The sequence below is a fragment of the Lontra canadensis genome, unplaced genomic scaffold (assembly GCF_010015895.1).
Source record: "Lontra canadensis isolate GAN:19392208 unplaced genomic scaffold, GSC_riverotter_1.0 scaffold7, whole genome shotgun sequence".
Lineage (NCBI taxonomy): Eukaryota > Metazoa > Chordata > Mammalia > Carnivora > Mustelidae > Lontra > Lontra canadensis.
Genome location: NW_022631001.1, coordinates 21,778,295 through 21,791,302, shown reverse-complemented (window position 1 = coordinate 21,791,302; position 13,008 = coordinate 21,778,295). Strand labels below are relative to the sequence as shown.

The window sequence follows — 13,008 nt, the reverse complement described above, 5'->3', positions numbered from 1 at the left end:
CTCCTTCACCCCTACTCATATTGAAACTCCAGCAAATCCAAATCTTTTTTTTTTAAATGGTGTTATATTAGTCACCATAAAATATATCCCAAACCTCTTAAGCTACTGCCCTACAACATTATGCATCTTTATTCATGTTGTCCCTAAGGTCAGTCTTTCCCATTTCCCACTCCAAACTTTTACCTGGCTAACTCTTCCTGTTGGTGTAAGATTCAGCTCAGGAAGCCTTTGACCATCACAACCACCAGGCTCAGTTAAGTACTTCCTTCTCTTGTCCTATATGTCTGTCCAAGTTAACTTCTTAGGACTATATTAGCTGCATTGATTATAATTACCTGTTTTGTTTTGTTGAGGTTTTAATTTCTGCTTTAATTTCCGCCTCCAGTTTTAATCTACTTGAAGATGAGGCCATATGTAACTCATCACTTATTCCCTGTGCTTACTATAAAGCTTGGTACAATTGGTTATATAAATAGAAGCTACAAATCCAACAATCTTTAAGCTGAGTAAGACAGGCTGCATTTTTTTCTGACCTCCCTGAGTTCCCAGGAGTATACCTCCAATAACCAGTTGGGAGGGATTGTCCAGAATAAAGAATGGTAGCTTGGATCAGGATGGTTTAGTGTAGAGTAGGAAAAGTAGTTTGATCCTTTACCCTCTTCCTCCTAAGTTCCATTCTGGGGTCCTAGCTCAACCCTTGACCGAGCACTACTAAACTGGTTGTCACCCACTGAGACTAGTTATCAAGGGATTAGGCAATTTTTTATGTGATATGAAGATTTTCCAAAACTCCATTCTGAGTTCTTCTTTAGAGCCCCCCCCCCTTTTTTTTTAAGATTTTATTTATTTATTTATTTATTTGACAGAGATCACAAGTAGGCAGAGAGGAGGAAGCAGGCTCCCTGCTGAGCAGAGAGCCTGATGCAGGGCTCGATCCCAGGATCCTGGGATCATGACCTGAGCCGAAGGCAGAGGCTTTAACCCACTGAGCCACCCAGGTGCCCCTTTTTTTAAGATTTTATTTATTTATTTTACACAGAAAGACACAGCGAGAGAGGGAACACAAGCAGGGAGAGTGGGAGAGGTTGAAGCAGGCTTCCCACAGAGCAGGGAGCCCAATGCGGGGCTCGATCCTATGACTCCTTGATCATGACCTGAGCTGAAGGTAGAGGCTTAGCAACTGAGCCACCCAGGCCCCTCGAGACCTTTTCCTTTTATCAACAGAGAATGAGCAAAGCTGTGGAGGTTTTTTGAGCAAATACAGGCCTGATTCTGTCACTGGTTTTAAAGCAGAAGTGAGACAAAACTAAAGCATACAAAACAGAGTATAAAAAAGAGTACCAACGAACTTATCAAATAAGTTATAACATTCTTGTAAAGTTTTTCCGGCGAGATAAACACAACACCAGGCAAAGTGGGTGCAAGGCAAGATTTATTAAAGGCATCTCCGGCGAAGTTTCAGGGCTCAGGAGAAGGGGAGGCAGGAAAGTTGCGCCGGGAGGAGGTGGGCACCCTCGGGTGAGGTTCTGAGACTCTGGAAGGCAAAGTGGCGGAAGTCGCGCCCAAGGCAGGGAGAAGGGGGCTTTTAAGGGGCCTCGAGGGGAGTTCAGGGGTCTTTTGGCAAGTTTCCCTTATTTGGATATTTCGCCTGCTCGTCGGGGTCCCATTGGTCCACGGGAGCCCGGGGCAGGGGGGTCTCAGATTCCTGCTTAGGCCTTTGTTCTCCTGTCCGAGCTCAGGTCTTGTGGCGGGAACTTTCGCCATCTTAAGTAGCCCTTTCTGCCAGCCCAACAATTCTTATTTCAAAGAACAAAAGAATTCAGTTAAATCTCTGTGGGGGCTTCAGATTTACCAGTTAAAGATGAGTAGTGAACATAAACTGAGGGATACAATGTGGTTTAAGAAACCACAGATTCCCATTAATATCTGGAGGAGATTGTTTCCTGGCTTTATTGTCCCAACAGAACTGATTTGTTTTGTAGACTCATTATTCATCTAGTTAAATTGTTCTTTTGCAATGAAAATTGTTCAAAGTCTGGTGGCCCTGTCTGATCTTAGATAAAAAGTATGAACTCAAAAGAAATTGTGTTGGAGGAACTCAATTCTGTTTTTTGTTTTTTCAAAGATTTTTATTTATTTATTTGACACAGAAAGAGAGAGAGTCCATAAGCAGGAGTGATAGAGAGGGAGAATCAGACTCCCTACTGAGCAACGAGTCCTACACACAGGGCTCCATTCCAGGACCCCAGGATCATGACCAGAGCTGAAAAGAGATAACCGAGCCACCTAGGCACCTCTCAATTTTGCTTTTTTGTTTGTTTGTTTGGGGGTTTTTTGTTTGTTTTTAAAGATTTTACTTATTTATTTGACAGAGAGAAAGATCACAAGTAGGCAGAGAGGCAGGCATAGAGAGAGGAGGAAGCAGGCTCCCCGCTGAGCAGAAAGCGCGACTCGGGGCTCCATTCCAGGACCCTGGGATCATGACCTGAGCCACCCGGGCGCCCCTCAGTTTTGTTTTTTAAGATTTTCAAAACTGCAAACTGAAGGTTTGCTTGTCATTTTTTTTTCAAAACTCTACCTTTCTTCTGTAGCATAGTGGCTCTTGGTCCAATAGTTTCCATAAGGAATAAGCTGACCTGAGATATAGTTTTTTTCTAGTGATTACTGTCACACTATGGGCTTATAGAGACTGCTGCTAAAAACAACGTAAGAGAGTGTAAGGGCCTATTCAGCCAGAGCGGCCCCACCCCGGTTGAACTGCCATTTTGTTGTAAAACTTAAATGGACCTTACCCCCCACCAGGGGACCTTATTTAAAAGCAAGTCCGGGAAACCAGTCCCAGGTAACAAAATCCAAGTACAAGGGTGGGTCAGGCCCGGTGGAGGCATTCAATCAGTGGGGGCGCATACTGTCTCCTAGCTACCAAGGAGTGTGGGCCCCGCCCTTTGGGAGCCTTTTGGCGCCAATCCTAACCAAGGTGTGATAGGCTGGTTCAAATGTCTACTAGGGTAAATTGTAATTCAATTGGTCACCTAGCATCACTGTGGGTTTCCTGTGTGTGTCACAATCTCATTGGCCACCTGTGTGTGGGCAGGCCCAACCACATGGCCTTGCTCTATAAAAGTTAGTCTGGAAAGCCGGAAGGGGTCATCCTCTCTGTAGGGGCGGCCCAGACCGGTCTGTTTGACGGTCGGTCTGATTCCTGATGCTTAGCGCGAAATAAAGCTTTGCTTGACCTTCACTTTGTATCAGTCTCGCTCCCTTAATCACGGACCCATTATTAGGGTACCCAGTTTTTGGGGGACCCAACAAGAGTTTGCAGATTGCTATAGTCCATAAAGCCAACTTCATATATTCTGCAAACATGTACTCACACACACACACCCACACCCACACACACATTTAAACATCTAGGATGGCACATGATCACCTAGGTTTCTCAGCAAAATAGAAAAAACTAGTTATTTAACTTTCCCCACAGCTAAAGTCTGGACAATCGCTATTCCAGCCTTTTCGTAGCTTTCCTATTTTTGTAAGAGCAATTTTATCACTCATTTTTTGGACTAAAGAATGAGTAAACAAAGGTTTTTTTAAGTACTCATTGTATTAATCAGCAAAATGATGAAACTGACACAAAGAAAAGGATAAGCGTGAGACCTGTGGCTACACATCACCTAGGTGGTCTAATGCAGTCTCTGATTTCTTTCCTGGCAGCATGCCAGGGCTTGATGCCAGACTGTAGTCAACTGCACAGCAGTGTATCAAGTCCAAAGCTTGGACATTATCTTTGCTAAATGCATATGGTACCCCTGTTTTAACAAGTGTCCTTTTTATTAAAAGTAATGAATCTCCTCTTTAGTAAAAGATCATGAAATTAGTATTTTTGCTTTTAATGCACCTGTAATGAAAAAATATTGAACCACAAATCTGAAAGAGATATTAAACTTAAGGATTAAACTTAATCCTTTAGCAATTTGGTGGGGGGAAAATGGGAGAGCCCTGGACTTTTAAACAGGGTATCCTGAAGCAGCTTCAAATAGATACAAGTTTTTATCAATATTTGGTTGACCTTTTGGTTCTATAGCCAGAAACCAGTTATTGGGTTAAGCAAACCCAGATTCCTAGTTATTGATTCTTTTATAAAACCTTCATTTTGGTGCCAGTAAAATAGTCTCCTGACAAACCAGGTGATTTCAAACATTGTAAAACTGGGACTGAATGTGCTGGGTGTCAGGGATTGTGTTAAATGCTCTACATACATTATTTTGTTTGCTTGGAATCTTAAGGTAGATATTATTTTTTTATTTCAGTTTTTATTAAATTCTAGTTGGTTAACATATATCATAAAATTGGTTTCAGGAGTAGAATTTAGTGATTCGTCACATACATATAGCACCCAGTGCTCATCATAACAAGTGCCCTCCTTATACCCATCACCCATTTAGCCCATTCTCTGCCCACCTCCCTCCATCGACCCTCTGTTTGTTCTCTATTGTTAAGAGTCTCTTATGGTTTGCTTCTGTCTCCTTTTTCCCCCTTCCCATATGTCCATCTGTTTTGTTTCTTGAATTCCACATATGAGTGAAATCATATGGCATTTGTCTTTCTCTGACTAACTTATTTTGCTTAGCATGATACCCTCTAGCTCTGTCCACATCAGTGCAAATGGCAAGATTTCATTCTTTTTGATGGCTAAAAAATGTTCCATTGTGTATATATACCACATCTTCTATATCCCTTCATCAGTCCATGGACATCTGGGCTCTTTCCATATTTTGGCTATTGTAGATGATGCTTCTATAAACATTGGGGTTCATGTTCTCCTTTGAATCAAATCCGTATTTTTGTATCCTTTGGGTAAATACCTAGTAATGCAATTGCTGCATCATAGGGTAGCTCTATTTTTAGCTATTTGAGGAAACTCCATACTGTTTTCCAAGGTGGCTGCACCAGTTTGCATTCCCACCAACAGTGTAAGAGGGTTCCCCTTCTCTATAACAACATCCATTGTTTCCTGTGTTAATTTTCGTCATCTGACACGTTTGAGGTAGTATCTCACTGTGATTTTGACTTGTATTTCCCTGATGATAAGTGATGATGAGCATCTTTTCATGTGTCTTTTACCATTCTTCTTTGGAAAAATGTCTGTTCATGTCTTCTGCCTATTTCTTAACTGGATTATTTATTTTGGGAGTGTTGAGTTTGATAAGTTCCTTATAGATTTTGAATACTAACCCTTTAAAGATATATCATTTGCAGATACCTTCTCCCATTCTGAAGGTTATCTTTTGGTTTTGTACCCAGTTTTTGGGGGATTGATTGTTTCCTTTGCTGTGCAGAAGATTTTTATCTTGATAAAGTCCCAATAGTTCATTTTTGCTTTTATTTCCCTGTCTCTGGAGATATGTCTAGTAAGAAGTTGCTGTGGCTGAGGTCATTGAGGTTGCTGCCTGTGTTCTGCTCTAGGATCTTGATGGTTTCCTGTGTCACATTTAGGTCTTTCATCCATTTTGAATTTATTTTTGCATATAGTCTGAGAAAGTGGTTCAGTTTCATTCTTCTGCATGTTGCTATCCAGTTTTCCCACCATTTGTTGAATAGACTGTCTTTTTTCATTGGATATTCTTTCCTGCTTCACTGAAGATTTGTTGATTATATAGTTGTGGGTTCATTTCTGGATTTTCTATTCTGTTCCATTGGTCTATGTGTCTATTTTTGTGCCAGTACGATACTGTCTTGATCACTACAGCTTTGTTATAGAGCTTAAAGCCTGGAATTGAGATTTTCTGGTTCCATACAAATTTTAGGATTGTTTGTTCTAGCTCTATGAAAAATGCTGTTGATATTTTGGCAGGGACTCCATTGAATGTGAGGATTGCTTTGGGTAGTATAGACATTTTAACAATGTTTGTTCTTCCAGTCCATGAGCATGGCATGTTTTTCCATTTCATTGTGTTCTCTTCAATGTCTTTTATAAGTGTTCTATAGTTTTCAGAGTATAGGCCTTTCACCTCCTTAATTAGGTTTATTCCTAGGTATCTTACGGGTTTTGGTGCAATTGTAAATGGGATTGAACCCTTGATTTTTTTCTGCTGCTTTGTTATTGTTATATAGAAATACAACATATTTCTCTATGTTTATTTTACATCCTGCAACTTTGCTGAATTCATGTATTGGTTCTAACGATTTTTTGATGGAGCCTTTCATGTTTTCTACATAGAGTATCATATCTTCTACAAATGGTGAAAGATTCACTTCTTCCTTGCCAATTTGGATGCCTTTTATTTCTTTTTGTTGTTCTGATCACTGAGGCTTGGACTTCAAATACTATGTTAAATAACAGTGGTGAGAGTGGACACCTCTGTCTTGTTCCTGACTAGAGAGGAAAAGCTCAGTTTTCCCCCATTGAGGATGATAATGGCTGTGGGTTTTTCATATATGGCCTTTATGATGTGGAGGTATTTTCCATCTATCCCTACTTTGTTGAGGGTTTTTATCAAGAATGGATGCTGTATTTAGTTAAATGTTTTTCTGCATCTACTGATAGGATCTTATGGTTCTTATCTTTTATTAATGGGGTATATCACATTGATTGATTTGTGTATATTAAACCGCCCCTGCAGCCCAGAAATAAATCCCACTTGGTTGTGGTGAATAATTCTTTTAATGTACTGTTGGATTCGGTTTGTTAGTATCTTATTAAGAATTTTTACATCCATGTTCATCAGGAATATTGGACTGTAATTCTCCTTTTTAGTAGGGTCTTTGGTTTTGGAATCAAGATAATGCTAGCTTCATAGAATGAGTTTGGAAGTTTTCCTTCCATTTCTGTTCTTTTGGAACAGTTTGAGAAGAATAGGTATTAACTCTCCTTTAAATGTCTGGCTTGAGAAGCCCAGGAAACATGGATAGCTGGGTTATAGGAGTTGGTTATAGGAGGTGGTTACTGAAGGCAAATAGGCAAAGGCCATTTGACCCCACAGGAAAACAGTCTAGGCAGAACATGTTACCCAGTCCAGAGCTCTGTGTGTGTGTGTGCATGCGCGCTATGCGCACACACAGGAGTTAAGGCCAATGTTCATAGTTACAGGGCTTGAATAAGGCCTAACCAAGATCTATAGGATTACTCCCAAGACTTTTCCAATGACCAAGAATTCTGTGTCATCCCAGGAAGTAGAGAAAGAGCTAGCCATTGGACCTAAGAGTCTGTTATGGATAGTTTTATAGGTAGGTAGTGGGTAATGTGATTCAGTGGCATAGGATAGGAAACTCATAGGAGGTAAATGTTAGAAAGCACTCAAGTGCTTCCAGCCCTCCCTTGCTGAATTTAGCAACTGACGACTGATCCAGCACTGTGACAGATTAGCAAAGGACCCACTGTCATTAAGAGATGCTCAGAAGAATGGGATAGGCTGGGTGACGGTTCTCTTGAAGGGATCCAAGTATAGGATAGGATGTACTTCCTCCAAATGTCTCCCATGGTTTTGGATATTCCCTTATTTCTGGCGAGAGGCTTCTTTTGAAAATGTCTATAACATCTGACCCAGCACAATTAACTTAACAGGAACCCAGGAGTAGCTCCATCCCCAAATTCCTTCCTCCGTGGTTCCACAGTACTTGCACCACATTTGCTTATACCCAAGAGTGAGGACACCTTGCACAGTGCCCACATGGCAGTTACACAATCAAATGCAGGATAAAGGTATCAGTGCGACTTCAGTTTAATTGGTTACCACTAACCAGCCTCATGGCTCTAGCAGTGTCTTCAGGTTGGTATCTGCCTGCTCTTGACACAGTGTATTGTTCAGACTTCCCAACTGCCTAAGAGAATCAGGACAGGAGGAAAAATACGGAGGTATGGAAAGGAATACCTGGGTTCAGGTCTGCACTACAGTTATACGACACGAGTTATTTCCCATCCCCTAATTCAAGTGTCCTGAACAGATGGCTGAGAGCAGATAGCCCCTTCCAGGATATGCTGGGCAGAACTCTTAAGATGATCCCTGCTATATGACCTGAATGTATCCCCCCACTTCAAATTCGTATGTTGAAATCCTAATGCTCAAAGTGATGATACAAATGGGGGTGGTGGTGCTTTGTAGGGTGGAGCCTTTATGAGTGGGATTACTGCTCTCAGAAAACAGAGCCCATAGAGCTCCCTAATCCCTTCTGCCATGTGAGGACACAGCAAGAGGTTAACCATCTGCAACCTGGAAGAGGGCCTTCACCAGGACCTGACCATACTGACACCATGATTTTGGACACCACAGCCTCTAGAACCTTGGGAAATAAATTTCTTTGTTGATAAACCACCTAGTCTATGGTGTTTTGTTATAGGAGCCCAAATGGGTTGAGCCCTCCAAGATGCCCAGCCTTTGGTGTACATAACTTCTCCGTTTTCCAATCCAACAGTAATCTAAATACTGTGGTGAAGGGGTTTTGCAGATGTAATTAAGTTCCCAAATTAGCTGACCTTAAGAAAAGTTGATTATCTAAATAACCCTGACCTAATCACAGGAGCCCTTCAAAAGCAGTTTTCTCTACCTGGTTGCCAAAGTGAAAGAGAGATGTGCTCTGGCTTAATCTGGAATAAAGCAAAGGTTCGTTTTGTGAATTGCCCATCAGGGCCAGGGGTGGGGGTGGGCAGAAAACTGTTGGCAGCTTCTAATTGCTGAGAGTAGTCCTTGGCTGACAGCTGAAAGAAAATGAGGACCTCAGTCCTACAACCACAAGGAAATGAATTCTGCCAACAACCAGTAAGCCTGAAAGAGGACTTCAAGACCCTGACCAATACCTTGATTTCAGCCTCATGAGACTCTAAGCAGAATATCCACCCATGCCATGCTCAAACATGTGACCTATAGAAACTGCGAGACAATTTGTATTGCATTAAGCCACATTTGTGGTAATTTGTTATGGAGCAATAGAAAACTAACATATAGGATAGATGTGTATAGTACTCAGAGAATTATGTAAGCAGCAATTGTCTGAGTAGAGAGTTTCAGAGTTCTCTTGCCTCCACACTGGGCAGACAATAAAAGGCATGGGGCATGCTGTGTTAAGCTGGCTGGTCAGGAAGAATGTTCCATTATCTGAGTGGATGTCTGGATATCCCAGTAGTAAATAGTCATCCCTATAATGCTTAAACAGAGTGTTGGAATGTTCACAGGACAGGCAATGCTACTTTTTCGATGACCAACAATCAGACAATTCCAAGATTCTAAGATTCCAGAGGGACAGTCAGCTAAGCATTCCTCAGGCCTCATCAGACTAACCACTGCAATCTAAAGTGAGGAGGTGGGGGTGCCTGGGTGGATCAGTCGTTAAGCATCTGCCTTCAGCTCAGGTCATGATCCCAGGGTCCTGGGATTGAGCCCCACATCTGGCTCCCCACTCGGTGGGAAGCCTGCTTCTCCCTCTCCCACTCCCCCTGCTTGTGTTCCTGCTCTGTCTCTCTGTCAAATAAACAAATAAAATCTTTAAAAAAAAAAAATTAAAAATGTGAGGAGGTACAACACTCCTGTCTTCTGATGGGCTGAACCATCATCTGACATTCCTTTGTGTTACATATAAGCAATTGAATTGTCCTTGTCCTTTCAGTAAATGCATGCAAGATCTCCTGTACCTTTGTATTTTTTTTTTTTTCCATAAAACAACACTGGGGGTCACCAACCTTTTCACTTTTGTCCCCTTGATCTAAATGTGGTAACCACATAGCACTGTAAAAGGTGTCAGCTCACTTGGTCCCTGCTGGAGTTATCTCTTTCACCTGGAGGTGGGGATGGAGTGTGTGATGGTTAACTTTCTGTGCCGGTTTCACTGGGCCACGCAATGGTCAGTATCTGGTTAAACATTATTTCTGGATGTGTTTTTGTGTGGGGTGTTTCCAGAGGAGATTAACATATGAATTGGTGGACAGAGTAAAGCAGATGACCTTGCTTGGGAGGGCATTACCAAATTAATTGGAGGCCTGAATAGAACAAAAAGGTGGAGTGCCTTGCTGGGACATCAATTTTCTCCTGCCCCAGGGTGTTCTGGTTCTCACACATCAGACTATGACTGGCATCTATACAACCAATGGCTCTCAGGCTCTCAGACCTTTGAACTACACCCTGGCCCTCACCGGCCTCCAACCTGCGGGTGTAGATCACGGAGCTTCTCAGTTTCCATACTCGCCTGAGCCAATACCTTATAACATAAATATAAGTATAATATATATATTATAAAAGAAATATAAATATTTTAGGTCCTTTTCTCTTTGTTTATAATTAAGAGTGTTAAGAAAAAGAATATGCATTGAAGTACACAGTGGTAAAGGGGCATCTTACTGCAGCTTAATCTCAAATCTTTCGGGAAGAAAATATATTTTCTGGCAGTATCTACCTACAACTTAAAGTTTTCTTAAGTCTGAAATTATTTCAAAATGAAAAATTAGAAAAGAAAGGTGAAAAGGAAAAGAAGAAAGGCACACTCCAAGTAGAATATTTTCATCTCCTTTTATTGAAGGAAATAAAACTTGTGCTGCAAGAGGCAGTGGTACCTCAGAGCATGACAAGGTAGCCAATGGGACTGACGTGACAAGCCACAATGCTGGCCAGGGGTCCTATCATAGTGGGAGGACCAAAACCACAAAGATAGCAGGAGGTAGCAAACATCCCCAACACCCAGTGCAAGCATTTCCATTTGCAGAGAGCTCGGCCATGCATTGTAAAAACAGGGTCCCCTCACAGCTGGCAGAGTATCTTATCAGGTCGCCAAATCCATTCAAAGCTAACATGTAGTTTCAGAGTTGGGAGATCCTTCCCTCTGACCCGAAGACTCAGGCCATCAGAAGATCTTTCAGCTCCTTACTCCAGATGGAGAAAGAGGCGGAATTCTTGAAACAACACACAGGTACAGCTGGACAGATGCTGATACCCAACTTTGTTCTAAAAGCAGCTAAATTTTTTCCCTGACTTCTCACACTGCTCTCACCCAGCATGTGCCCTAGGAAACCTCTCAAAGTTCTAAACAAAGACAGAATTGGGGCAGCAGCCTAGGGGATGTAGGGAGTCAAAAGCTGCTACATAGCCAAGACCATTTCACAAGAAATAGCATGGGGAACACTACTGGGTGAAGATCCCCCCCAGGTAGCAGCTAGAAGCACACAAGAAGAAAAAATATTGTAGCTTTCTCTCCCATATCGAGATCAGCTGCGCCAAAGCCATGGTCCAGGAAGATGAGCCATTTCGTGTCCCTGGTAAATTATCAACCCTCACAGCACCCCTCACACTGTTCCAATTTTCAAGTACAATAGGAGTTTGGGCAGTTCAGCCTCGGAAAAGCAAGCACTAAAGAAATTTCAACTGATTACCAATCAATAATGTTATAAAGCCAAAAATTTATAGAGTTAAGAACTGACTGGCAGGTGCAAGATTGGGGTGGGAGGAGAAGATTTTGCTGTGTAGAAATAGGAGTCCAAGGGTTTATTCATATAAGCCCTTGATCATAAACCACCCTCACAACCACAAATTGGGAGGAAATTCCTTATTTAGAAATGGCCATCATCTGATTAGTCAGGTGCAGTTCTCGTCAATGCTGGACACATGGTTTTTAAGGATCAAAGTCATGAGAGCGCTAGACCAGGAAATGGGAGGAGCAAGGCAAGGAAGAGAGGGCATCAGGGGTTGGAATTTCTAAAATGAGCATTTATTTCACAGAAGTCTTGGCACAATGAGGCTGGGGTAAGCGTGGTTTTAGTGATTGTTCTTGGTTGCCTCTTTTGCTGCAGCAATCAGTGGAGTGAGGCTGGAGAGGGGCTTGGCAATCTTCAGGAACTGATGCTAGAAGGGAAGAAAAGAGCAAAGACACATGACTATTTACCATTCCTCCTCAGTAATCATCATAAGACATTAAGGGCGTCCATATTTGCACAAGGTGCTGCCTGGAAAGCTTCAGATCATCCCCAAGTTGAAGAACATCTTTAAAAGATAACAAACCATTTTGGAAAGCTGTTTGGCAGTATCTACCTACAACTTAAACACACCTCTATGCTACATCCCAGCATTTCCACTCATAGGTATATTTCCAAGAGAACTAAGTTTGTGTATCCACCAAAAGACACACAAAAGAATGTTCATAGCAGCTTTACTTACAACAGTCATAACTAAAAAGAACCCCAAAAAAGAGAATGGAAGAATGAATAATGTTATATTTTATAATACTATACAGAAAATTACACAGCAATTAAAAGAATGAATGATTGATACGGTGGCAAGAGAATGAATCCACAGATATTATGCTGAGTCACAAAAGCCAGACACAAGAGATTTCATGTTGTATGATTCCATTTTATATTAGGTAAGACTAAACTATGGTGATAATCAGAATAATAATTATCTCTGGGATAAAGTATTGACTGATCATGACCCAATGGTATATGGTAATACTGCACTTCAGGAGCACTGATCTAGGAATTTATTTTTCTATCTTTGAATCCAGTAAAGCCTTCAATAGCTTGGTCCTTTCCCAAATCACTTTCACTGGGCTGTACTTTGGGCCACACCCACCACTATTAAAGAAGACCATTCTGTAGAAAACACTGTAGGAAAACTGCATCTAAATTTTCACCAAAACTGTTATGGAAAACAATTCTTTATGTAACTCAGAGCCTTTTCACTAAAAATGACTTTTCTTACATTTAATAGTAAAAAGGCTTTCTGTCATGAGGATGTGACATTTTTCCATTTGATAAGAAATATAGAAACTATCACATTTCCTTTTCTGTCCTGGCCACCAGAAAACTAAGAACCAGATCTGATGTTTAAACAAAACTAACTCAGATGATTAGCATAGTTGATCCTTCTGCCATCCTTATAAGTCTTTTTTATCAATCATATTGTATATTGTACAGGCACATATACATATAGGCATATATACACATATTTGTTGCTGGAAGTTGCCTCATCTTTTTTGGACAGATATAGGATATAAAAAGGCACTGAAAACAAGTAGTTACTATGAAAGAAA

The 13,008-nt window shown here is 41.3% G+C and overlaps 1 protein-coding gene across 3 annotated transcripts in view; it reads right to left on the bottom strand.

The window, feature by feature from the left end:
- Nucleotides 1-10,477: 10,477 nt before the first annotated feature.
- Nucleotides 10,478-13,008, bottom strand: part of PAK1 (p21 (RAC1) activated kinase 1) — an 83,507-nt gene continuing 80,976 nt past the window's right edge. For all 3 annotated transcript variants that reach the window (XM_032852997.1, XM_032852996.1, XM_032852998.1), the window contains exon 15: nucleotides 10,478-11,822. In XM_032852997.1, coding sequence (XP_032708888.1) covers nucleotides 11,736-11,822 — 87 coding nt within the window. In that variant the 3' untranslated portion in view covers nucleotides 10,478-11,735. The remainder of the gene's footprint in view (nucleotides 11,823-13,008) is intronic.